The 26223-nt window shown below is 41.6% G+C and overlaps 1 protein-coding gene across 7 annotated transcripts in view; it reads right to left on the minus strand.

Moving 5' to 3' along the window:
* Nucleotides 1-4043: 4043 nt before the first annotated feature.
* The window catches only part of OVCH1 (ovochymase 1), a 56118-nt gene continuing 33938 nt past the window's right edge, over nucleotides 4044-26223 (minus strand). For 5 of the 7 annotated variants that reach the window (XM_043518048.1, XM_043518038.1, XM_043518029.1 and 2 more), the window contains exons 22-35: nucleotides 25101-25322; nucleotides 18539-18664; nucleotides 17853-17991; nucleotides 16908-17047; nucleotides 15401-15535; nucleotides 14133-14168; nucleotides 12248-12472; nucleotides 11065-11238; nucleotides 9732-9764; nucleotides 9216-9441; nucleotides 8039-8202; nucleotides 6585-6683; nucleotides 5532-5665; nucleotides 4044-5297 (exon numbers count right to left, since the gene is read on the minus strand). In XM_043518048.1, coding sequence (XP_043373983.1) covers nucleotides 5133-5297; nucleotides 5532-5665; nucleotides 6585-6683; nucleotides 8039-8202; nucleotides 9216-9441; nucleotides 9732-9764; nucleotides 11065-11238; nucleotides 12248-12472; nucleotides 14133-14168; nucleotides 15401-15535; nucleotides 16908-17047; nucleotides 17853-17991; nucleotides 18539-18664; nucleotides 25101-25322 — 2018 coding nt within the window. In that variant the 3' untranslated portion in view covers nucleotides 4044-5132. Of the gene's footprint in view, nucleotides 5298-5531; nucleotides 5666-6584; nucleotides 6684-8038; nucleotides 8203-9215; nucleotides 9442-9731; nucleotides 9765-11064; nucleotides 11239-12247; nucleotides 12473-14132; nucleotides 14169-15400; nucleotides 15536-16907; nucleotides 17048-17852; nucleotides 17992-18538; nucleotides 18665-25100; nucleotides 25323-26223 lie in introns of those variants that run through there. The other 2 variants (XM_038369620.2, XR_006282503.1) reach the window with 2 other exon arrangements.

Here is a 26223-nt window from a genome sequence, read left to right on the forward strand (position 1 = left end):
ACACACGCATATACCTACTATATATATATATATATTTTGAGACACTTGCCAAGTTCAGGGCTGAACTAAAAGCTATTCTTTCTGTACAACTTCTCTTTTGAATGCAGCTGACAAACCAAGAGAGTTTTATCTCAGAAATTATGTGGCTGTATTTATGCTTTTTCTCCAGCAAAATTGCTCATCCATTTGCAATTAATTTTAAACAGTCCCAAGATCAAATTAAAAAAAATATAATCAAGAGAATGCTATGAAAAAGTGAGGAGATAGAGATGTGAACAACCGATAGAATAGAATTTGGGTACAGAGTTCAGAAACTGGTAAAACACCCACAAAACCTTCATCCCACTAACCGAGAACATAACCTGTCAATTAACAGTTCCAGTTTTTAAAAGTACATTTGGGGTGTAAGTCAGAATTCTCTGCTCTTATACGTGTATGGAGTGGGTGTAAAATGTTACCACGGTGTAAGTTACTTTCCACTGAACTGGACCTTGTGCAGTCAATGCCCATTGTTTAAGTCACTCCTGAATAGGAGCTAGTATTTACCTAGTGAGAGCCAGTGCTTCAGTTAATCCCCACCAAAACGAATATCTTAATATTGATACTCCATCTGGTACCGCATGAAATTGAAGATCTGCTAATCAGCAGTACGTTTTTGCTGTGATTTCAAGGAATATGGTTTACACCCTGTACTTTCAGGAATTGTTACCAAGCCCCTATAAAATCTTCCACAGCAAAGTCCTATCAGATAGCAGCAGCTATTTTTAAAAGCTATTGTCCAGTAAAGGAAGGGTAAAAGTATCCAAAAGCATGTAAGCGACTTTGGAGCTTACTCCCCTTTTTAAGAAATGACTTCTGCTCCTACATCATTTAAAGTCACATTTGAAAATGGGGTGTAAGCTCCAAAGTTATAAGAAAGTTTTGGAAATTTTTACCCCCAATGTAACAGGAAAATAGCCTTGGTGAAAAACTGCATTGTTTAAAAGGGTGAGAAATGATAAAGCATTAAAACTGCAGCAAGCAGGTTTGGAGGAGAGAAATCATAAGCAAGGCTGCAGTATTTCTTCAGATAAAATTCCTTGTTTTTCAGCCGCATTCAAAAAAACGTACAGAGAGAATAGGTTTCAATTCTGCTCTAAACTTGGCAGTGTATCTAATATAGTTAACAAGGGAAGAAATGGGTGTGTATGTGTATATATAAATACACACACACGCACACAGTCTTACATACAGACACCAAATCAAACCTTTCATCCAAGAACTTACTATTTTCACAAACAGAAGAGGGTTCTCTCCTGGCCTCCTGCTCCTATGTCAACTTCCAATTCAGCACACTAGCTTCTTTTCTGGCCAAAACTTACTCACGCAAATAATCCCACTCAATTCAATGATTGTGGTGCGTGCTCAACATCTCTGAAGATCAGATCACTTGTGCGTCTTCCTTACCTTTCCTTTAGGTGTAATATCACTAGCTATAGTAGGAGAAATCTAGAGTCCTGAACTCAGGTCCTGGCTAGTAAGGAAGAGAATAAATTATTTTCCAAGTAATTTGTTTCAGAAACATATTGATTTGTTATTTTTAGGCCTATAGCATGTTCTTTTAATTATTCTAAGTCTTTTAAAAAAAAAGTATTTCCTGTAAGACCTTTGTCTTACAAATAAAAATAAATAAACTACAAATTCACAGCAAGCCACCTGGAACAATAAAAGGAACAGGTCTAGGATCCTGAATATTGAGCAGGAACCTTGAATATATAGTAGTTCACTTCCACAGCTTCCAGTCATTCCTATTTACTTTCTTCAGGAGAAAACAGCTATTTGGTTAGGTATTTCTAAGTAGTCTCTCACTGTACTAGGTGTCTTATTTCCTCAAACTGCAGCTTCTGATAACAGCCAAGAAGGCATCTCAGCTCAGCACTGGCCAAGGACAGCTGGCTTACCTCATAGCTAGTGAAAATATTCAGAAAGACTTTTGTAAAGTCACATGAGCTTATGATCCAAGGAGCAAGTCATATGCCAAAGTGAAAGAAAAGTTAAATCCCCACCCTTCCAGTAGAAGTGATTAACACCAGGTCTCTTGAATCTGAAAATTTTGTGCAAACAGGAGTGTAAGCTGCTGTCCTTTATTGACTTCTTGTCAGAATCACATGCTCTCCATGTATGTTTTGGTATCTGGAAGCAGGTGATCTAACTTCAGAATCAATAAGCATCAATCTAAATCGGTCATTCAGAATTCTGTCCTTGAAACTTCTGAAGTTCAGTGTTATTAGCCCCCCAATCTGAAGCAAATACTCACCAGCAACCACAAACCAAACAGAATCACTAACCCAGGAACCTATCCTTGCAACAAAGCCCATTGCCAACTCTGTCCACATATCTATTCAGGGGATACCATCATAGGGCCTAATCACATCAGCCACACTATCAGAGGCTCGTTCACCTGCGCATCTACCAATGTGATATATGCCATCATGTGCCAGCAATGCCCCTCTGCCATGTACATTGGCCAAACTGGACAGTCTCTACGTAAAAGAATGAATGGACACAAATCAGATGTCAAGAATTATAACATTCAAAAACCAGTTGGAGAACACTTCAATCTCTCTGGTCACTCGATCACAGACCTAAGAGTGGCTATCCTTCAACAAAAAAGCTTCAAAAACAGACTCCAACGAGAGACTGCTGAATTGGAATTAATTTGCAAACTGGATACAATTAACTTCGGCTTGAATAGAGACTGGGAATGGATGAGTCATTACACAAAGAAACTATTTCCCCATGTTATTTCTCCCCCCCCACCCCACCTCCCACTGTTCCTCAGATATTCTTAACTGCTGGAATTAGCCTACTTTGCTTGTCACCATGAAAGGTTTTCCTCCTCCTCCTCCCCCTCCGCTGCTGGTGATAGCTCATCTTAAGTGATCACTGTCCTTACAGTGTGTATGATAAACCCATTGTTTCATGTTCTCTGTGTGTGTATATATATAAATCTCCCCTCTGTTTTTTCCACCAAATGCATCCAATGAAGTGAGCTGTAGCTCACGAAAGCTTATGCTCTAATAAATTTGTTAGTCTCTAAGGTGCCACAAGTGCTCCTTTTCTTTTTGCGAATACAGACTAACACGGCTGCTACTGTGAAACAAAGCAACCATGTAACTTGCCTAAATTACTTTCATTATAGCTGAAGAGAAAAACAAGAAATCAGAACAGAAAAGTCAAATCTCTAGGAGGGCCTGTGAACAGGGCATTTTTCTTCCATAACACATTGTCTCACCTTTTGTCCCAAAAATGGCAGCTGCCTCTACAGACAGGGGACTTCTAGTAGTGTCTGAGCACACAGTATGGTCTACTCATGATTTTAGAGGTAGTCTCCTATTTGGTGTTTTCTTAATGCCCCAGAGTCATGTGACTGAGAATATCGGCTTTTGTTAGGGAAATTTCCCCCCCCCCCCCCGATGTTTTCTCCCCAACTACAAGGGCTAAAAACATGAATCCTAAAAACCACAAGGCAAATAAGGATCCCTAAATGTATTGGGTTTTTTTAAGCCAATCTCATAATTTTGAGAGGGTCTGACTCATGGTTTTTTGTTTTTTTTTTTTTTAATGTTTGGCCTTGGCAGTACAGATAGCAGTCAAACAAAGGCGTAGATGTGTCTTACTCCCATGTCATTCTTTGCAGCTGTAGTAGTTTTTAAATATTTATTTTTAGCGCTGTGGGAGGGCTGCATGTATGGCATGGCTGGAAGCATGTGACAGGATGAGCACTTAGCACTGTGTGGGGTCATGAAGATGTGCTATCAGACAAGAAGCATGCACAGAAAACACACTGAAGATGTAAGTTTGATGCAAGAACAGGAGTTCATGAATCTATTTAACTTAATCTAAAACTAACAAAGCAAGAAACAGACTTTTCAATACAGAAACAAAAGCCTGTTAGCTAAATGAAGTGTCTTGATGCTATCTAGCTGCAGTAATTTCTTCCAACTAGTCATCCCCACCTTTAACACAGAGAATGGGGGAAAGGGGTAGCTTTAAAAAAAAAGATCTCAGGATCCTCTTCCTTCACAGATCCTTTCCTGCCTACATAATTCTCTCTCTTGGTCACCCTGGACCCCTTCCCTCCCCTATATAAAGTGTGTGTGAGAGGAGCAATAAACTCCCTGGTAAATTGGGCAGATCCACCCTATCCCCTTACACCTTGAAGAATTTTAAAAACAAAAACAAACAAACAGCCATAGAGCTGCACCTCACATCCTGTTACAATTGCTGACAACTGATTTCGTCGAATTGCCAGACCAACCGTGCACCACCCATCATGCCCAAAATGGCCACTGAAGTGGGAGGTCATGGGGGACAAGACCAGTAGCAGTGGGAGATGCACCATACTCTTGTTCTAATTCCAGTTCCTCATTGGGTGGTTGAGGGTTACCTTCTACTATGTTTTCATTTAGATCATCTTCCCATGAATAATAAAGACTGGGAAGGGACATGGTCACTCAGCTTACATGTCTGTGCTTTTCCCTCCTTTTCTTGGAACCTTTACCCTGTAACAGCTGGTCAAGATGTTTCTTCATTATCTCCCCTTTTACTTCTACCAGACAAGGCACTTGGTTTCAGTAAGAACGTCTAAGTGCAGTGTGTTAAGTACAGTGGCGATCCTGAACTGGATCTTACCAGCTGCTCTGTACTATTCTTTTGAGAATGGTGGATGTAAAAGTTCTGTCAGTGGTCAAAGGAACAGCAGCTGAACATTGCCAGGCTAAATATATACATTTAACACACACACTTTCTTTGTACATTAACGCAGCACTATTGACTTCAGAAGAACTGCACTAATTTAGACCAGCAGAGAATTTGGCCCTAATAATGGCAATGCTAACCACATAAGGAGAGAGGTGTATTCATGTATGTACACCTATTGGGAAACGAATTTTTCATGCTAGAGTTGCCAGAGTGTTAGATTTGCCATTAGAAGAAGACAGCTGAGACTCAGCATTAGTACAGTCTCTTTAGATGTTTAAAGAAATAGGGTATGTGACAGATGCTGCCATATTTATTGGGTATTTTTACCATGCATATTTCACACATTCCTTCCCATTTAAAAAGGAAGAAATAAAAGCTCAGTTCAGCAATCACACTTTTCCATTAGTGACTGAAGAAATCCAGTCCCTGTAGGTAGAAATTCTGGTATAAACCGTTGGTGACTCTGGATGGCAATCATCACTGCCCCAGCTCACAATGCCGATCAGCTTATAATACCCATTTTTCATGCATATCAGTGGCCCTCCAGAATCTCCCTGTAAAAAGGGAGGAAAAAAGTTACTTGCTGCTACTAGAGAGTAAAAAGGGTTTTTTAATCAGCTCACAAATATTTAGATCAGCTGAGTTACCAGGGTCCTGTTTCAAACTCTGACCTTCAATGATATATTAGTGGTATCACCACAGTGCCCAGGAGCCCATTATGTAGTTACATTTTTGCCACCAGTAGTAGCCTGGAAAGCAAGTATTCATATCCCCCTCCAAGTACATACCGAGCAAGCAGTTGCTCCAGCAGCTCCACCACAAATGTTGGTATTTTTAATATCCTGTCCCCAGTAGCTCACACAGGCCTCGTTGGAGAGGAGAGGTATATTTGTCTGCTGCAGCCTGATGGAGTATTCATCCTCTAGTGAAAACAAAGGATGCATGGAGACATGCCATTGAGGCAGGATGACAAGAGGTTACATGTTTAAGACATGTACTATGTCAGTTATCCTCTAACCTTTTCAGCCATTCCAGGCATCTCTTGACACTACAATTTGGGGATTACTATTGCAGAAATTATTTCCATTTACACATAATTTTAGAACCTTGCATCATTTCATATGCACATTCAACACATTGCATGGAATGAGATTCCATGTTTGTCTTCAGAGAACAAGAATTCCCCTCCACTCACACAGGCACGTATAACTCACTGCACCTGTGTCGTTAGCTGGGTTTGAAGCCTGGATCCCAAGAGCTAAAATTATAGCTGTGGGTCAGCTGAGCTAAATCATGAACTAAGTCCATTCACTGGAAGCACTATATGGACCAACCATTGAATGGGGACAAAGCCCCACCCTCCTGTAGCACAGTTACACATGTATGCAGTGAGCCAACAGAACACAGAGTATGTTAATAAACCCTTGCCAGGAAAAAGTCAGGGGAGAACCCCCCACAAAAAAAAACAAACAACTTTCCTGGTCCTCTTGTACTATCATTCAAGAGTAATTAGGGGTTTAACACTAGCTCCTCCACCCCCAAGTGGAGATCCAACACAACCAAAGTACCAATTGACAAGGGTCAAGGAGATCAGAGGCATCTAGATACCATGAGACTTGTCTCACCACATTAAAGTTTGTTGTTACCCTTTCCCTACCCTATGTTTTAACAGGGTGAGCTTTCTGGGATAGTCACTATGCCTTCTTTTCTGTTTGGAAACAATGTGGACAATATTGGAAACAAAAAATGAACTGAGTTTAGAAGGCAACAAGCAACTAAGCTCTCACAGGGCTCTGGACTTCAGGGTTTTCTTTAGTATTAGAAAAGTAACATGTACTTACTGCCCGATTCTGTTGCACCCCATCCAGCTGTTAAGCATCTTGCATCAATGCTTATTTCCTCATCTCTATCTGGTAAGCAAATTATTGCTATAGAGTCTCCTGAGTAGAAGAGAATCAGATCAGTATTTGGTATACCTTCCTTTTTTTATTTAACCCATCTCCAGTTTTTCTAACCCCTCTTCTCCTAGTCACCACTTCCCCCCAAGCCAAACAACCCAATACTCCATGAAACAAATCAGAGCGCCATATGGGCTCTAGTATTGGTTAGATTTTCCCCACAGACTGTCTGAATGCCTGAGAGAACCATTTTAAAGGGTCACAATTACATGAAATGTGAGTCTTTCACAATATTTAAGTCTCTGCCTACTGGCCATACCACAAGATGGCTGACATTACTTTAGTCTGATAAAAGGAGGTGGGAGGGAGGGAGACTTCTAAAACACCAGGTTTCAGAGTAGCGCACGAAAGCTTATACTCAAATAAATTTGTTAGTCTAAGGTGCCACAAGTACTCCTTTTTTTTTCTGAAACACCATGACAGAGAAACCAAGTTGGAGACTTAATTAGGCTTCCTGCAGAACTCAAGCAAGTGCACACTCCTATGTTGGTGACAATTAACCCCGTCAGGCAAGCAAGTCACCAAAAAAAAAAAAAAAAAAAAACCAAAAAAAACCCCACAACTTTCACCAGTGGACCAGTCTCCCCCTAACTACACAACGATTCAATGGATTGAGGGAAAGAGGTGCTTGATCTGCATTAGCAACAGCACACGAAGAGGGCATACAACGGAGTCTGCGGTTCACTCACTCTAAGTTCAGTATTAGTGGGCACTAACTCTGTTTACAACACGTCTCTATTCCACCAATATGTTGTTGAACAAGCTGTGACATTAGTATTTTTTGGAACAAACATCCCTACTCATGAATTAAATCTAAGTTTAACCATGGATGGATATTCTCCAACTGTCTCTACACAGCTAAGATATTGGTAGAGTGGTAAAGAAACACTATTCCTTTAAATTCTGAACACTGCTAACTTGATTTGTCAAACAAGATTCTTTTGAAGCAAAGTATATTGCTTTGAACAAAGTAAGAGGTGCCTGTCAGTGCCAGAGAGTTATACATACAAATCTTTATGCAGCGAGAAAAAGGAAGGGCCCCACAATGGAAACTATGTACCTACTTTCGGTTCTTCTAAATTTAGAATTTTAAATACTATTTTAAATATAGGAGTCTTTCCACCGACTTCCCTGGGCTTTGGATCAGGCTCCCCATGAGCTTATCCAGATAGTAGTGGTGTCCTAATGGCTTTTGAAGAGAACAGAGTTATATTATTACATATATTTATCAGACAGCATGTCTTGGATCAAAACCTTTTCAATGGAGCATGCCAATCCCGCACCACATACTTTGACACACTAGAGTTGTAGTACAAAAACTGGAATCCAGATAATACCTAGTTTGATGGGTTTCTCCAGTTCCAAGAGAGTGAGATCATTGCTAGAAGGAAATCCACTGAAGTTATAGTGTGTGTGCACAGCTTTCACAAGGACAGGGTTGTTGCCTTTTATGTTTGGCAGCAAATAAGTTTTCCCCAGAACTATCCTGTCTGTCTGAGCGCTGGGCAAGGAAAAACAGAACACATTTTCAGTTCAATTAAGAAAACCAAACCTCCATATACAAAACTGGCATAAAATTCTATTTAAGATCATGAATGAGATTTTCATAAGCACCTGTGTGACTTTGAAGCACAAATCTGACTGGTTTTCAAAGGGATTTATGCTATTTGAAAATTCCACCCAAAACAATCAGAAGTTACCATATTGTATAAAAAAAAAAAAAAGGAGAGAGAGATCAACTTTCAATTTCCAAAATGTTTGCACTACTGTTCATGTGTACTTTTAAACAAGGCAGTCCAGTATTCTTGAAACTCAGTTTTAGTGACACTAATCACTATACAGAAATTGGATTTTAGTTTTGCTGAAGTCTACACTGACACAAATATTCAGGCCACACAACAAATGTGCCAAACCTTTCCAAGAATCATTCTGCATCTCTCTCTGTTACCGAGTCATGCCAGACAATTCAGCTCAATGCTTTATGAAATTCTGGTGCAACTGCCACAATCTCACCACCACCGAATAGTGAAGAGATCTCAAGACATACATCAAGTTAAGTTAACCCTCACATGTAGAGTAATAATTAACTCTTTGGCTTGGGCTGGTAGAGGCACCACACTAGGCTAGCCATACTATTATGTGTAAAAGCAAACTTGTGGAGAGACCTATTAGTGCCAGAAGAAGTTATTTTAGGAGGAGATGTTTACTGATAATGGGGGTGATTACACTGGTCACCCAGTACCCAAGATGAATTAAACCTTAGTATCCACCATGTGCCCTGATGGAAGATCCCTGGAAATTGTATGTGTTGAGGAGGAGGAGGAAGGTACAAAAGGGCTGTAGCAGCAGGGAGGAGGAGGTGGTAAATACACACTTCTGGGACAGTTGTGAAGCAAGTAGTAGTATGAAGTGGTTTTGCTCGTCAGGGAGCAACAATAATTTAGAGGCTGCCAAAGTCTGCAGGCTACCACGTACCACTGTGGTATCGTTGTAAGGGTTAAAGACTTTGCCCACCTGAAGTTACAGTGTCCAGCTGTTAGGACCCACTTCTGAGCAATCAGAGAGCCTCCACAGAAGTGCTCATTCTTGTACTGTAGACTGACTAGCCAGGGCCAGGACATTTGAGGTGCTGGTCTGCCACCAACCACCCTTGGCTTGCCTGGCTCTTCTCCAACTGCTTTCACATTCATCTCAGACTTGTCCACTGGGAATGGATCCACCACTGGAATGCCACATTTGTCTGGAATTGGTTTCATTTTGTTAGTCATATTTTATTGGTCATAGCTTGACAAAGCTAAACATGCATAATAATCCAGACAGTGAAATATCAGATGTGCTCAGACAGAAGAAACACCCTATCAAGAGTACCAAGATCCAAGTACATCTGGTGGGATTAAGGGGGGAGAGCCTGAAAAACTAGGCGAATCATCTGCTTCCCACACCATTAATTTTCCAATAGGTGTTTACTGTGGGAGGGGCTGGTGTGAGAGAAGAGAGAGATAGTTGAAACCTTAAATGAACAATATTTACTTTCCTCAGAAGCTGTTAACTTAGTAGGTGGACCTGTGAGAAATTTAAGGGAACAACAGTCAGTTAAAAAATTCCTGGTCAAGCTGTTTTCATTGGTACTGCAAGTGTAGTAGAGGAAATCGTCAAGAACAGTAAAACTATTTCCCCATATTATTCCTCCCCCCTCCCCCCCCCGGTCCTCAGACATTCTTGTCAACTGCTGGAAATGGCCCACCTTGATCATCACCACAAAAGGTTTTCTTCCCCCCACCTGCAGGTAATAGCTCATCTTAAGTGATCACTCTCCTTACTGTGTGTATGTTAAAACCCATTGTTTCATGTTCTCTCTCTCTCTCTCTCTCTCTCTCTCTCTCTGTGTGTGTGTGTGTGTGTGTGTGTAAGTAAATCTCCCCACTGTATTTTCCACCGAATGCATCCGATGAAGTGAGCTGTAGCTCACGGAAGCTTATGCTCAAATAAATTTGTTAGTCTCTAAGGTGCCACAAGTACTCCTTTTCTTTTTGCGAATACAGACTAACACGGCTGCTACTCTGAAATCTGTCAGTAATGGACAAGGTGCATCAGTGCCTCTTTTTGGATCTCTATGGAAGATATTCTAGAACATTCCACAGGTCAGTAGTTCTGGAAGCATTTTTATAGAGTAGGTGCTGAAAGCCATTCAACAAAACTGTAAACCCTGTATATGATGGCAACCACTTCAAATGAGGGGCTGCTGCTGCACCCCTAGTTCCAGCATCTATAGAACTAGCCTTTGGGTCACACAGACTTGTGACAGACACCTCTGGCCTGCCTCCAAAGCCACAGGAGAGGCCACATCCCTTTAGTAAGAATTGTTGGATGAGCTCTTGTTAAAGAGATACGAGCAGACATGGAAGAGTTTATTGGTTTCCTGTGGGTGCAATCAGCATCTAGAGAACCATTCTTTCAGTTAAGCTTTTGGTGCGGTGGTCAGGACCATAAAAAAAAAGTAAAATTAGGTATGTTAACCACATTCTTCCTCCACTAAGCTAAGATCCAGTGTTCAGCCTTGTACATTAATTCAGTAAGAATATTGCTATTTGATCCACTCATGACTGGAATTATGCAGAGGCCTGAAAATCAACACCTCAGCAACATACCTCTAGTAGTACAACAACCAACCAAATCCATAGCTGAGAATGAAAACTGGCCATCATGGCATCCTCAGCTGAGTATAGGACAATTCCTTCAGGAGACAGGTCACCTCAGCAGACTTTTATACATTCAAGTTTCCCTTCCTGGAGACCTCTGCTACTATTTAGATACAAGGCGGCTATTTGGACTGGGAAAGAGAAAGCCCTTCAGCATTACTTACATTTGCTTTCAAGTTCTATGCCACTTCTACTCTTCTGTGCTGGCCACCGATTCACCTCTTCAAACAGAATTTTAAAGCCTCTGTTCCCCACAGACCTGTCCGTCTTGAAATGTAGAGTCAGGTAGCTGCTGCTTGATAACAGGCTAAGAGACTTCTTTTGGCCACATAAACTAGCTGCAAATTATGAAGTGAGCACTTACACAGTGACAAAGCAAATTTGTTTGTCAAATTGTGCTAAACTTATTCCTAGGGCAGCCACATTTTTGAAAATAAAACCCAGGTCAATTAGATATGTCAAAACATTATGACGACAATGGAGACTCCCGGGGTAAGGGTCCAATTACAGTTCTTTTGCTAGCTCTGCTAGGATCTTAAATGATTTGCCCAAAGTCATTCAATGTCTGAGTGCTCCAGGATAAGTCTACTGCTACAGGATGTGGGGATAATGCTTTAAGTACAGGCGTATTTTAATATTCTTCCTGAAGAGGGTGAAAATATTTTTCTCCTCCCAAGAATATTCAGTTGTGAGATGCTCTGGGCAGTTTGTTAGTAAACTGTCTGAGGAAAAGCTTTGACAAAGTCCTCCGTATAGTTGTGTTTCACAAGACACAGTACTTCCTTAATCATCAAACTAACAGCTTCAGCCTCTAAGGGTCCTCTGTCAAAGCTGCAGAAGGAAAAAAAAAAAAAAAAAAAAAAAAAAAAAAAAGGGCCATACTCAAGAAAAGGAGACGCTTACATTCTAAAACAATCCTACTTGTTTATGCCAAACAGTAAGACTACCTTCACTATTCAAAACATAAAGGAGTAGTATCTGTCCATGAACTGCATATTAGATCAGATGCACATATAGAATGTAGTGCAGCAGATCATAAGAGACACAAGACTGAACAAAGGAACAATGGAAACAGAAAGATAGTATGAGACAGCAGCTCCCTCTTACTGTTACACCCATAAATAGTTCTAGAGAGAAGACCCTGAGTTCAAATTTCTTCAGGGTCCATCCCAGTCCCCACCCAATAGGAACTGTAGAACAATTCCAGAAGCACTCATTACCTTTGGAAAACCTACAGTAACTCATATTTCGCTCTCCCTCACCTTGTTTAGTTCCCCACATCATATGTTGGCCAACTTCCCTGAGACAAGGCAGGAGAGAGAGCACACGCGCGCGAGATCAACATACCGAGCAGTCCTGAAGAGTTATTTGGACCATCATAGATGTTCAAAGCATCCCAAATGCAGTCTCTTGCATTTTCTGTTACCAAGTCTCTGATCACAGCTTTCAGCCTATTTCCTGAAGTGGAATAAACTGTCCAGGTGCAATTCAGCATGTTGGGATAAGTGTTGGGGTAATTAGGAGATGTTATCTCAGCTGATCCAACTGGAATTAGATCCAAGATTGGACATCCTTAAAGAGAAAAATATAAGTTTCAGTGGTTGAGATTTTGCCCTGACAGGAATCTGTCTTCTCTAACATTCATTAAAAATGGTCTGAAAATGCTAGAGCTGTACAAACAACTGATTTTTTTTTTTTTTGATCGCTGGCATAACTGGGAGATGTGGAGAGATTTTTTTTATTTAGTCAAAGGAAGCATTTTGTTAGATCCAAAAGGAAAAAAACATTTTCTTTGAGTTTAGCATTTCAAAAGCAAAAATTGTACTTCATTATAAATTTTAGTTATTTTCAATAGTCGTAACAAAATGCTTTGATTTTTTCAACTCTCCCTCCCCTACTTCCACTGAAACAATTCAGTTAATTCTATACAAGTTTGCAAAAGGCCTCAGTCAACCTGAATCTGCTTTTTTCTCCCCCCCTCCTTGCGCTGGAGGGGAAGGGGTGTGAAAAAGTTCCATCCAAAAATTTTCACCCAGCTTTGGAAAAATCTTGATCCCCTAGGATTTTCTAACAACAAAAGCAAGCAGACTTATGAGTGGAACTTAAATTCTATTGGTTTCTGCTTGAACAAAGCTCCTGTTGATACCAACTTCTATCTGCACAGCAAACGTAGTTCTCCGCACAGCTTGTTATAGTGCCCTTAACAGGTATATTTAAAATAGGAGAGCAGTTCTAGAAGAAGGAAAAGGACCCATCATTTGGGAAGTGTGTTGAACTCTGGGAAGAGCCAAAGGTCAAGCTATCCGAGATCCTATAACCAGTACAATTCAGCCACAGAGTAACATTTCTAATTAGATCAAATTCATACCTGGAAAAACATCCTTGGGCTAAGCCCATTGAAACCAGTGGATGTATTTCTTCAGTTTTATTTAGTAGAGTAGAGAAGGCTGCAGGGCTAGAATTTACTTATTTTTAAAATAAAATTTTCCTTTTTATTTACTCCAGGCTTCTCCAAAGTCCTTTTGCTTGTATGTTTCATTTATGTAGGTTGTGAAAAGGACAGTCACTTTCAGTTACTTCACCACTAGCAATTGGGCATCACACACATTTAGATTAAGACTAAGGTGTGGCATGGAGCTGGGTATATTTGGTGGGGGCAATGAGGGAGGAAGAACTGCAGGCTTTGGGAATGACATGGGGAAGGGTCTAGAAAAACTGGATGTCACACTAGGGTTCACATTTTCAAGCTTTAAAAAAAAGTATGCTCCTTCTCCCAGATGTTCACATATGGCATGACAGCCTACCCAGTTTAGCTAGAACTCCAGGATGCAAGAGCAGAGGGGGAAAAGCAGATAGAGTTCCTTTCCCATCACTCAAAATCTGAGGGAGTTGAGGCTGGCTTTGAGATTAGCCAAGAATTCCTTTACATTCTGGCTACCAACACACGTCTCTGGTCCTGTGTGGCAGCTCACGATGCAGGAACAGAAAAAGCAGCAGCCAGCTAATATCAAAGAAACAGAACTGTGGACGTATCACCCAGACTGAATGAAGAGCAGTTGTTAAGGCACTAAGATGGCTATATTACTGGCTACGTTCTGGTATCGAAGTTAGCCACAGCAAAGCCCCTCCCCCAACCAAAACCCAGGAGACATTTAGAAAAGCTATTTTTGGTTTGATTGTTTGCATCTCCCCTCCCTGCATAGCTGGCTTAGAGAGCTAGAACTGATCTTACCTTTTTCAGCAGCTTTCAATTTTCCTAATGCAGAACCTAAAATGAGAGAGTTACCATACTCATTATTAATGGTTAAACTCACCATACAAATAAACTAGGGATTCTGAATGCCTCAATGGGTAGACACGAACTCTTGAGTGAGTAGGCATTAAGAACCATGCTCTGACACAGGGATAGGTAGTTTTCCCTATATTTACAGTAAGATCTGTATGGTCTCCACACATGTAATCAAAAAAATGGAGAAGTTTTAAAGATATGATTGTGTTTTATTAATTTACAAGGATAAACTCACTTACCAGAACTGACAGTATGTTTATATTGGATAGACCTTTTACATGGACAAAACGTTCTGCTTGTTTTGTTATGTGGCATAACAAAAGGGGGCGGGGGAAATTGATGGATTTTGTTGTTGTGATCACAAAGTGATTTACTTTCATGAAAAACAGAAGTATCCTAAGAGACAAAGCAATAATTTTTCACATCTATGTCGTCTTTGATCCCAAGGTATCAAAAGTTACTTCGTAATATGACAGTAGCATCCAGTGCGCTAGGTGTTATCCTCACAAAGATGACAGTCCCTGCCCCAAAGGGCTTCCAATCCAGGACTACAAGAGAAGGGTGATGAGTGATGAAGAAAAAGAGTCAATTTTTTTATCTATCATTTTTAAAAACTAACCAACCTTAACTGTTGTATTAGTTAGCTACTTATTCTTGTAGGTGCAGCAGAAGTGAGTCTTGGGGTGTGGGGGGGGGAGAAAGGTGGTTGAAGGAGGCAAGCAAACTTGCATACTAGTTCAGGGAGGGAGTTCAGTGCATAAGGAGAGAGGGAAAGGAAAAGAACGGTCATGAAAGTAGTTAACAAGTAGGGATGGTGATAGGGTTAGTAGTTTACGCAGAGCAGAATGGGTGAGGTCATACATTGGTTAGGCTGTTAATTAGTGACCTTCATTTCACAGATGAGAAGAAAATGCAGAAGTTTGGTGAATTGCTTGAATACCTAGTAAATAGTAGAGTGGGCTGGAACCAGACTTCTGACGCTCAATAAGCCTCCTCTCTGGAGGAGACAGGATAAGCCTCTCTCTACTGTAGTGTTTTACATCTTCCAGATATTGTATGAACATTTATTAAAGCTTCTTCTTTAGGTTTGTTTTCTTTTTATAAATGGTCACGAGACTCTCCTGCTATGTATTTTTCTTACATTTTGCATAACCTTCCTTTATACTCCACTCCAACTCCTCCACTCAAAACCAAATCTGCAACCAACTTACCAGGTTGTAGATCATGGAAAGAGTAGGTCAGAACAAACCCTTCTGTAGCCACTTCAGCACTGGATGTGAAGGTCAGCATCACCACTGGACCATCAGACTTTAAAGGATAGAGTGAAATTTCCCCACAGAAGTTACCTGCCAGGTAGTAGGATTCCAATTGGTAACCATGAAAGGCACAATGCTAGGCTATTGTATTTTACCCAGACCGGTTTTACCGCACCTCAGAAAAATGTAGCCTTAAACTATACCTGTATAAATACCTCATGCATCAGTGAGAAATGAAACCTCAGCCTGTTGAGCCACCTTGAGTTCATTCTACTCTGATTAACAGATCGAGGAGCTTGTTTACATTTACAGAGCTGCGGCTGCACTGATGCAGCTTTATTGGAGACACTACCTTTGCCGACAGAAGACCTTCTCCTGTTGACATAGGTACTCCACCTCCCCAAGAAGTGGTAGCTATGTCGATGGGAGCTCTCCCATCAACATAGTGCGGTTACACTGGGGGTTAGGTTGGTATAACCTGTGCCATTCAGGGGATATGGAAAATCCACACTGCTGAGTGACGTAGTTACACCGACCTACGTTTGTAGTGTAGTGCTAAAATAGAGCAGAATTCCAAACTTTATTGTACACACTTATAAACAAAAGAGTGCCCTTCTCACAACAGAGAAAGTGCCCTTTGACTAAAACAAACCAAAACCAAAGAGGTAAAAACAGACTTGCTGTAACCATTAAAAGCTTTAGGGTGTGGTGGTTGGGGAAGATCGTGCTTTCAGACAGACACATCTCTGATGGCTGAAAATTAACCGATCCTATATTCTTACACACAGGTCATGCTATAGTGCTAATGAGATTTTAGTTACTCTTCCATTTAAATGTTTGGACTGTTAGGGTTACACACAAGGGAGGGAACAGTCTCTTTGGAAGTTATTTTTTTGTTTCACAGTTTTCATATTAGACACATTTTTATGTGGAGACCAATGGATTAATCACAGGGCATTACGTTCATTGGAGAATGAGCCACTTCAGTGCCCTGTAGGCTAGAACTGTTTGAGACAATGTATAATTAGTAGAAATTCCTTGAGGGCCCCATAATAGTATCTGCTGCAATTTATTTCCAGTTCAACTGTCACTTGCTTACTGTCATGCACAGCATTGTTGAGAGAAGCATCATAGGAAGCACTCCACATGTGAATGTGCATTTGTTCCCAAGATATTGAATGGCCAACAATTTGGTTACTGACACCTGCCTCGAAGGAAAATTTATCATGAACAGTGAAACAATCAACCAATCCCATCTCTACTACAGAGCTACAGAAGTGGTTCCTAGAAATGGAAATGACGACGAATTAGTAGAAGACACTCTCCTAAAGTCAGTATTAATAGAAACAAAGTTGGAATTCCTCTTTTCATGTGGCAAATTGCCCAGCGGTCTGTTAAGAAAACTGGAAGAGTTTTCCTCTTCCTCTTCCACTCTCAGCAGCACCACAAGCAAATCTCTCACCTATCAACTCCTTGCTTGGCCCAAATCCTTCATACACCATCAGTTGTCCATGGCAATCAGACAGAGTCTTTTCAGTCCAGAAAGCCAGGAAATCAAGCCGAATGATGGATTTTAACGGGGCTACAATTCGCCAGTGGCAGCTGCAGGGCAAGAACAAATTCAAAACACTCATTAACCAATCTCATGCATCCTACAACTAGCTCACATTTCCAAGGGTTTGTTACTAAAATGGGGTGGAAGGAACAAGGAAAGAAAAGAATTTGACTCCGTTTTAAAAAACAAAAACAAATCCCAGACAACGAAGTGGAGATTCTAATCCAGGGTGGGATGTTGGTTTGAATCCATTTCTGGTATAGAAATTATGAATAAAATAATCAACCAATTGATGAAAGTGAACATAAAATTATGACACTGATTCAGAAACAAGTTGGACCAGTGCCAATGAGGCTTCCTTGCTGCCTAATGCTTCACTGAGCAACCATCCCTACTCACCGTTCCCTCCTAGCGGGAAAAGCTGGGGGAAGAAAGGGCTAGGAACTAGACGAGCCTTGCAAAAAGCACTGTGATAAAACAGATCAAGAGTGCCCTTTTTACCACCTTGCCTGAGTTATTCTATGCCAGAGGAGGGGGAGGGAAAGTCCCTTTCAGCATTTCATCTGACAACATGATGAATGGTTTCAACCAGAATGATGCCATATTTGGCCACTAATTGTTAGAAAGGGTATAGCAGCACTAGCCCTTCTGATCACCATGCCTTTATGTGAGAGGCAGATAGGAGCCACAGAAGGCAATTGTGGAACCTGTTCAGTTTTTCCAAAAGATGTGTAATGAAACACAGAAGTTAGATATGGAAAAAGTCATATTTGTTCACCCCAGATCATCCACAGTTTTGTAGAACCTAGTTTAAGAGTTTCAAGAAATGGAATTAAACAAGTTCACTCTCACCTGGTGGTGTTAGGATAGCCATGGGGATATCCTGGTGACTGGATCAATCCTTCCAGGTCTGTGAGAAGGACATCCCTACAGCGTAACAATTCTTGGTCCACATCCTTGGGGCGTTTCACTGCCTTTCCAATCTTTGGCCCTAGAAAGAAACTTTGGGATTCAATTTACAACTGTCTTTTAAATACACTTCCACCAATGGCCCAGACAATACCACATGATTGCCCCTAGAAGATTAAAGTCCGTCTAAAGAAAGCTGAAAATTAAAATGCCTCATTTTAAAATTAAAATTAGTCTGGAAAACAACACAGTTGGACAGCCAACTAATTTGATACCAATAGTGATTATTTTCCGTTATTCAAGACATTTCTGCTTGTTATTTACGTTCTTTGTAAAAAGAAATATCAAAGCCAATTTTAGGGTCATTCCAGCTTTCTTCATTCAGTGTTTTTCTAATTTCTCATGTAGGACTCAGTAAAATAAGAGCTCATTTTGGTGCTCAATAAGAACTCAGTTGGTTCCCCCAGAAGAGAGTTCCCTCTTCTATATCCACCCCACTGCCTTTTGGAAGCAAGCAGAATCCTGAAATTTTATAAGTTAGTTTGAAGTGGAGGTCAAATGGCTCAGCTCACTCTCTACCAGCCATCTCTCTCTCTCTCTCAAGCAGTGTGTGTGTCACCTTACCATACCTTGGACTCTGAAGACCATGTACTCAATGCCAAAGGCAGCAAGGGTCAGAGAATGGAACACCACTTTCACCACAGGGCCACGACTCAGAAAGGTTGTAGGCGACTGCAGGACACCACATAGTTCAGCTAGGAGAGAAACAAACCCAAGCAAAAAGAGAAATATTAGAAACTGCTCTGGAGAAAAATCCTTTAAGTGCAACTTTTAGTTGCATAATAGTTACAAAATTAATACAAAAAGAAAAGTCGTACTTGTGGCACCTTAGAGACTAAAATTTATTTGAGCATAAGTTTTCGTGAGTTACAGCTCACTTCATCGGATGCATTCAGTGGAAAATACAGTGGGGAGATTTGTACACACACACACACACACACACACAATGAAACAATGGGTGTTACCATACACACTGTAAGGAGAGTGATCACTTAAGATGAGCTATTAGCAGCAGGTGGGGGGGGGGGAGGGAGAAAAGGAAGAAAACCTTTTGTGGTGATAATCAAGCTGGGCCATTTCCAGCAGTTGACAAGAACGTCTGAGGAACAGTGGGAGCGGGAGAAATAACATGGGGAAAAGAGTTTTACTTTGCGGGAGTGGATGGGTCATTTACAGTCTATTCAAGCCTAAGTTAATTGTATCCAGTTTGCAAATTAATTCCAATTCAGCAGTCTCTCATTAGAGTCTGTTTTTGAAGTTTTTTTTGTTGAAGAATAGCCACCTCAGGTCTGTAATCGAGTGACTAAAGAGATTGAAGTATTCACCAAATGGTTTTTGAATATTATAATTCTTGACACCTGATTTGTGTCCATTTATTCGTTTACGTAGAGACTGTCCAGTTTGACCAATGTACATGGCAGAGGAGCATTGCTGGCACATGATGGCATATATCACATTGGTAGATGCGCAGCTGAACGAGCCCCTGATAGCGTGGCGGATGTGATTAGGCCCTATGATGGTGTCCCCTGAATAGATATGTGGACACAGTTGGCAACGGGCTTTGTTGCAAGGATATGAAATAAAGCCTAATACGTGCAGTATCTGGAAACATATACAGGCTGCAAGTCACTTATCTGTTTGTATTTTTCAGTGTTTTTCTTTATGAAAAACAAACAAAACAAGTTCTGCCAAGCTTAATGATTGATTTTTTAAAATCAATTTTGGATATGATGTAAGCATTTTTTAATTTTTATTGATCATAGTTTTCACCCTGTGAAAGTTGTAGAGGTCAGATTAATAACAGACAATGAAATTCAACGAGTTAAAGCTTTATTAACCATTAAACACAAAATTGTCAACACCTCTTCAAAACATACAAAACAAATATCCTTAAATTGAACTAAGAAGTTCTCAAGCAACATTTCTCCTACTTTGCCGAGGTGAAAATTTTGGTAGCCATCTATGGAAATACTTTGTCAGTTTGTACACAGTAAAATCACTATTTACTGATAACCAAATCCTTCCAAGCTTACATATAAAACAAAACTCCATTATGATGCAATAACTTAAGGACAAGGTAGGAAACAGAACTGTTGGTCATCCTATGTCCCACAAATAGTTGAGATCAGATGCCATCCAGAGGGCCAGTTTGGATTAAAATGTGGGCCTCTGCTGTGGGACACCCTGTGTGTGGGCCTCTGAATCGGACATGGTTTCCAGACCCCTGTTGCATTCTGTCCTGTCTGGATCCCCTCATTCCCAATGTTTTGATTTCCCTTGTCTCAAGCTTTTCTGAATAAATGCAGATGGGGCTAAAGGAATGTCTCCGCTCTGCCTGCTCAGTGCAAGAAGCTGGATAGAAGTCTGAAAATAGCTTTTCCTTTAGGCATATCAGAAGCAGAGCATTGTTTACAATGAGCGTGGCTCATAGGACTGAAAAGGACCTTGAGAGGTCATCTAAGTCCAGTTCCCTGCACTCATGGCAGGATTAAGTATTATCTAGACCATCCCCGACAGGTATTTGTCTAACCTGCTCTTAAAAATCCCCAATGATGGAGATTCTATCACCTCCCTAGGCAATTTATTCTAGTGCTTAACCATCCTGACATTTAGGAATTTTTTCCTAATGTCCAACCTAAACCTCCCTTGCTCAGATTTAAGCCCATTGCTTTTTGTTCTATCCTCAGAGGTTAAAAAGAACAATTCTTCTCCCTCCTTCTTGTAACAGCCTTTTATGTACTTGAAAAGGTATGTACCCTCAGTCTTCTCCTCTCCAGATTAAACAAACAATTTTTTTCAATCTTCCTCATAGGTCATGTTTTCTAGACCTTTAATCATTTTTGTTGCTCTTCTCTGGGCTCTCCCCAATTTGTCCACCTCTTTCCTGAAATGTGGCGCCCACAACTGGACACAATATTCCACTTGAGTCCTAATCAGTATGGAGTAGAGAGAAAGAATTACTTCTCATGTCTTGCTTGCAACACTACTGCTAATACATCCCAGAATGATGTTTGCTTTTTTGCAACAGTGTTACACTGACTCATTTGCTTGTGGTCCACTATGATCCCCAGATCCCTTTCTGCAGTACTCCTTCCTAGGCAGCCATTTCCCATTTTGTACGTATGCAACTGATTGGAGTACTTTGCATTTGTCCTTATTGAATTATGTCCTTATTTACTTCAGACCATTTCTCCAGTTTGTCCAGATCATTTTGAATTTTAATCCTAACCTCCAATGGAGGTTGCAGACTGCCAAGGGAACTGTAGGTCTCAAGGACAGAAGAAGTCCCCACATCTCAGGTCTGTTTCCCCACACTCCTTGTTCTGTTATGATTAACTACATCAACTGCTACCACGATTTCCCCCTTGTGGCTTTTAGCCCTTCCTTTTCCCCAGAAGCAGTCTGCGTGGGGGCATTGTTTTGTTTTAACAAGTTAGAAAGTTTCTCCAAGTGTACACCAAGCCCTCTCCTGAAACACTTACAATTCACTCCACTTCCTGTTCTACTCATAGCACACACAGAATGGGAAGGAGAACGCTAATAAAGCTGGCATTCAAGCAGCAATGGGAGCATGCTGCTAGCTAATCATTTGCCTCTTCCTGACCCCACCATCAGCACAGGGCTTTTAGATAGAGAAGAAAAAGCCATCCACCCATCCATTTCCTCACAGGGATTCCAAGGTTCTTGTTCTGAATTTTCCTTTTCCTCTGCACATAGCAGCTCCAGTTTCTATTTTATTTATGGTTGTATAGTACAGAACGTTGTGCACCTGAACTATAGAAGGGGGTGGGTGAGGTCCTGTGGCCTGCAATGTGCAGGAGGTCAGACTAGATGATCATGAGGGTCCCTTCAGGTGTTCAAGTCTACGAATCGGTTTGTAAATCTGCACGAAATCAGTAAAACGATGCTGCAGCTGGCACCTTGCTTTCTTTCTGACCCCTCTCTCCAGCCCTATTCCATACTTTCTGCCTATTTTTAAATATAGGCACAATATTATCTCATTTGTTTATGTAGACCCGTTTCTCTCAACCAGTGGGTTTAGAGGGTTGCAAAAGACAATTGTGGGGTCATGAGGAATTGAAAATTTTGTTAATCTAAAGCAAAAAAAAGGTTTCCCTCCTCCATCCCCATACTCCCTTACACTTCCAGGGTCTCTGTCACTCTCTCAAAACAACCACTTAAATATATTTAGGTCTTCTGGGTTTTTTTGGTTTTGTTTTTTTTTTTTTTAAATTTTTGAGTTATGTAGATACCAAAAAATAGGTTTTTCAGGGCCTTCTTTTTGTATAATGTAATGACTAATGTGTTATGAGCTGGGTGAAACCTTGTTATGGGTTGAGTTAAAACCCCATTGAAATGTGCAGGCGTGAACTCTCCCTTCTATTACTGTAACGAAGACAAGAAGGTACATGAGAACCCACCCAGGAACTTTTGGCAGAGTATTGTTTTGGGTAAGTGGTGGGAGGGGGAAATCACACAGAAACTGAGGCCAGACAATAACAGAGAGGGGGAAGACTGCCCAAAGGAGCAACTGAAAGCACAGTGGTTGACCCTGGAAGAAACCTGGGGAGGTTTTTTGGTCAAGGTGCAAGTTTAAAAAAAAAAAAAAAAAAAAAAGCGTGTTCTTGGTGCTTTGCACAAAAGCAGCTCTTCCCTGCTATTTGGGTTCCCTCTGTGTTCAGAGGCACAGGACATTGTACAACCTTTGTGTAAAAAACAAAAGAAAAAAAAACCAAACCAACAAACAAAACCACCCACCAAAACTGCTTCAAAAGAAAAATATAGAACTCCATCAATTTCTATTTCCAACTGCAACAGCCTACTAGACCTCAAATTTTTTAGTAGCTGCTTGGGCCAAAAGGGGTAACAGTATATTATCTGCATTAAGCTAGGTCTACACTATCCACAGCACAGCTGCACCACTGTAGTTCTTCTGGTGAAGATGCTCTAAGCCAAAGAGAGAGAGCTCTGATCAACTTAACTCCTGCCTCCACAAGAAGTAGCAGCTATGTGAGTGGGAGAAGCTCTCCCACTGACATAGTGCTGTTCATACTGGTGCTCAGGTAAGTAATTTATGTTGCTCCGGGTGTGGATTATTCACACTCCAGAGCAATGTAAATTATACCTAAGTAATTTGTAGCGTAGACAGTCTTACTCATTACACTAGTATACACTGTAACAAGTGATCTCTTTGCAATGTTCCCTTATGGGTTTTAACATAGTAATGTCTTAAACAGCACTACATTGAAGTGCAGTAGGAAACTTTTAGCTTGCACTGGCGGGTCTACATGGATAAAACACACATCAACCCCCCGTAGTCTGCATTACTTACTCCGGAGGGCATTCTGTTAAAAAAAAAAAGTGTGCTACAATATTTTAAAATTCTGCACGTTTTGTCAAACGTGGAGGCTCCAGCATGGCATTGGGGAACACGGGCCACTGGCTGCACAAAGGTGGGAGATCACTGTGCAGCTTCCCCTCAGGACATGGACTCAGTGGCAAGGCTGCACCCAACCCTGGCACAATCCAAGGACTGGGCCTGCCCCAGAAACACCCCAGAGCCCTGCCCCTCTGCACCAGGTGCACAAGGGGTGGGCAGGCAGGCTCAGCAAGGCAGGATCCAAGTGTGGAGGAGCTTAATGTGGGGGGATCCAGGTGTGGGTTGAGAGGGTTCTGTGCGGTGCGATCTGGGTATGAGCGGCTCATTGGGGGATTTGGGTGTGGTGGGGATCTGAATGCACAGGGGCTTGTTGAGGGGTTCTGGGTGCAATGGGACTCTGAAGGGGGTCCAGGTGAAGGTAGTTGGGGGCTCAGCAGGAGGGGTGTCTGGTGTGGGGGGATAGATCTCAGCAGGGGAGTCTGGATGTGGGGGGGGCTCAGTGGCGGGGTCTAGCTACAGCTAGTTGGGTCTTGGTATACTGGTGTGGGTGGCTCATTGGGGTGGTCCAGGGGCAGGGGGCAAGCCGCAGCAGGAGGGTCTAGGTATGAGGGGGTCTGGATACACAGGAGTTGGGAGGATAAGGGAGCATCTCCCTGTACACAGTGTTCCCCCCGCACCCCGTAGCTGAGGAGCTATGGGCGCAGGAAGCACGGGGGAGGAGGGGGAGTTTACAGAACTTCTTACAGCCAGGGGAGAAATCTGGGGTTGGGTATGAGACAGCTCCAGATGCCGTGCAGGGGAAGAGGAAGACTAGCAGCTGAGCTCGGTGCAAGGTAGGAGCCACCAGCTGGGTCTTCCCCAGTCCTGCCTCCTGCCCCATAGTGATTTACCTCTTTTCTGGCTGTCCTGGGCACCCAAAGACATACTGCTGGGGAGGGTCACATGGCTGCTCTTCTGGCTTCCTTTTGCTTCCCCATCAGAAAGTCATTTTTCTGCAGGGAAGCAAAAATCTTCAGGGGACATAAATTCTGTGCATGTGCAGTGGCACAGAATTCCCTCAGGAGTAATTTACTGCTCTGTATAGACAAACCTTTAGATACAAGTAGCCATTTCCCATGTTGGTTGAATAATGAAGTCACTGGGTTTTTTTATTTTCAGATCGGGGTGTTTTATTGGTTAAAAACTAAAATCAGAAGCCATAAGTATATAACCCTATCATTATCATTGATACATTTCTTACAAAAGTGAACTGTAAGGGGGATTGTAAAATGTTTTTACTTCAGGTAAGGGGTACATCACCTGGATAAAAGTCAAGAAACATGGGCTTAGGCCAGAAAGTAATCTATAGTACCTGCATATCTATCCAAATGCTACACCATGATTTCCACACATCCTCCCTTACCATTCATACAACTCGATTAAGGGCCCGACTCTCTGCTGCTCTAAACTGATGCATTGACCTCAGCAGAACTAAGTCAAACATGCACTCAGCAGAGAATATGGCCTTAAGATTTAGCTTAAAGTAAATTCAGTCTGCAGTGTAGCACAGTCAGTCACTCTATGGACATTGGCCACTTTTAAAAAAAGATTCAACATCCCAAGGAGAAATGCATCCGATGAAGTGAGCGGTAGCTCACGAAAGCTTATGCTCTAATAAATTTGTTAGTCTCTAAGGTGCCACAAGTACTCCTTTTCTTTTTGCGAATACAGACTAACACGGCTGCTACTCTGAAACCAGTTAGATTGATTACCTACTACTTTTCTTCCTCTTTGGCTCTCTTCATATATCCCTAGGAGCTCCACTTGGCAGTTCCGGGAGGCTGGTATTGACAGATGCTTTACTGTGAGCTTTGCCATGCCTCTGGGGGACATTCTGAGCACCCAAGAGCAATTCAAGCTTCCCATGTAGCCTGATGAGCAAGGGGATGAGAAGAAACCTCTGGGCTCTGTTAACTCCACTTCCAATGGACATTCTGCACAGAAGAGCATATGCTGGTCAGAGAAGCATTGGGAAAGAATTTTTACTGCTCTACAACTCCTATTAGTTATGTCTTAGATCAGAGATCCTAAGAGGACAATATTGCCAATGGGAAATAGCTTGTTAGTACATGAAGTGAGCTGTAGCTCACAAAAGCTTATGCTCTAATAAATTTGTTAGTCTCTAAGGTGCCACAAGTACTCCTTTTCTTTTTTAGTACTGCATGTTACTGCTTCAGTCTTCTAGTCATCACTGAGACCCAGGGCACTAAATGTCTCTCTAGCAAGACAGAGAGAAATTTTGTCCTCAGTTACAAACGTGCAGTCCTCTGAAGCCAGTTGAAATGCACAGGTGCAACTGAGGGCAAACTTTTGCTTCTCCCCAATAAAGATATTGTATAGTCCCCATAATTTAGTATTTAAGCATTCCCCAGGTCTCTATTGCCTGGAATGATAGAAGTGAAACACTCTGGTACAGTCAGAGGATGAGTTTTCAATGCTAAAAGGCAAGCACAGTGCTTTGCAGAAAGCCCCAGCAATCCAGCTACTGGAAGCAAGATGGGCAACATCCCCAAAGTGACTGTGTGCCCAGCTTGCCAGGCCTTTAAGAGGGGAGACCAAAAAAGAGTTCGCAAATCTGGCCTGACAGTCCATCTGAACAGCCAATGACTCAGGACAGTCCCAGAATGAACTGGGTATAAATGGGGAGAAACCTAACAAAGCTATCCAGCTCAAGCCGTCACATATTCATTGATCTGGACAATTTTCCAGTGTGACGATTTATTCTTTGTCTGACACTGGTCTCTTACCAACCTGTCCAGCCTTAGGCAACAGGCTCAGTAAGTTAGTGGATGTTTTCTGGGAAAGCAAAGAATGCTTTCCCTGCTTAGAAAGCAC

Source organism: Dermochelys coriacea, chromosome 1, assembly GCF_009764565.3.
Source record: "Dermochelys coriacea isolate rDerCor1 chromosome 1, rDerCor1.pri.v4, whole genome shotgun sequence".
NCBI classification, from domain to species: domain Eukaryota; kingdom Metazoa; phylum Chordata; order Testudines; family Dermochelyidae; genus Dermochelys; species Dermochelys coriacea.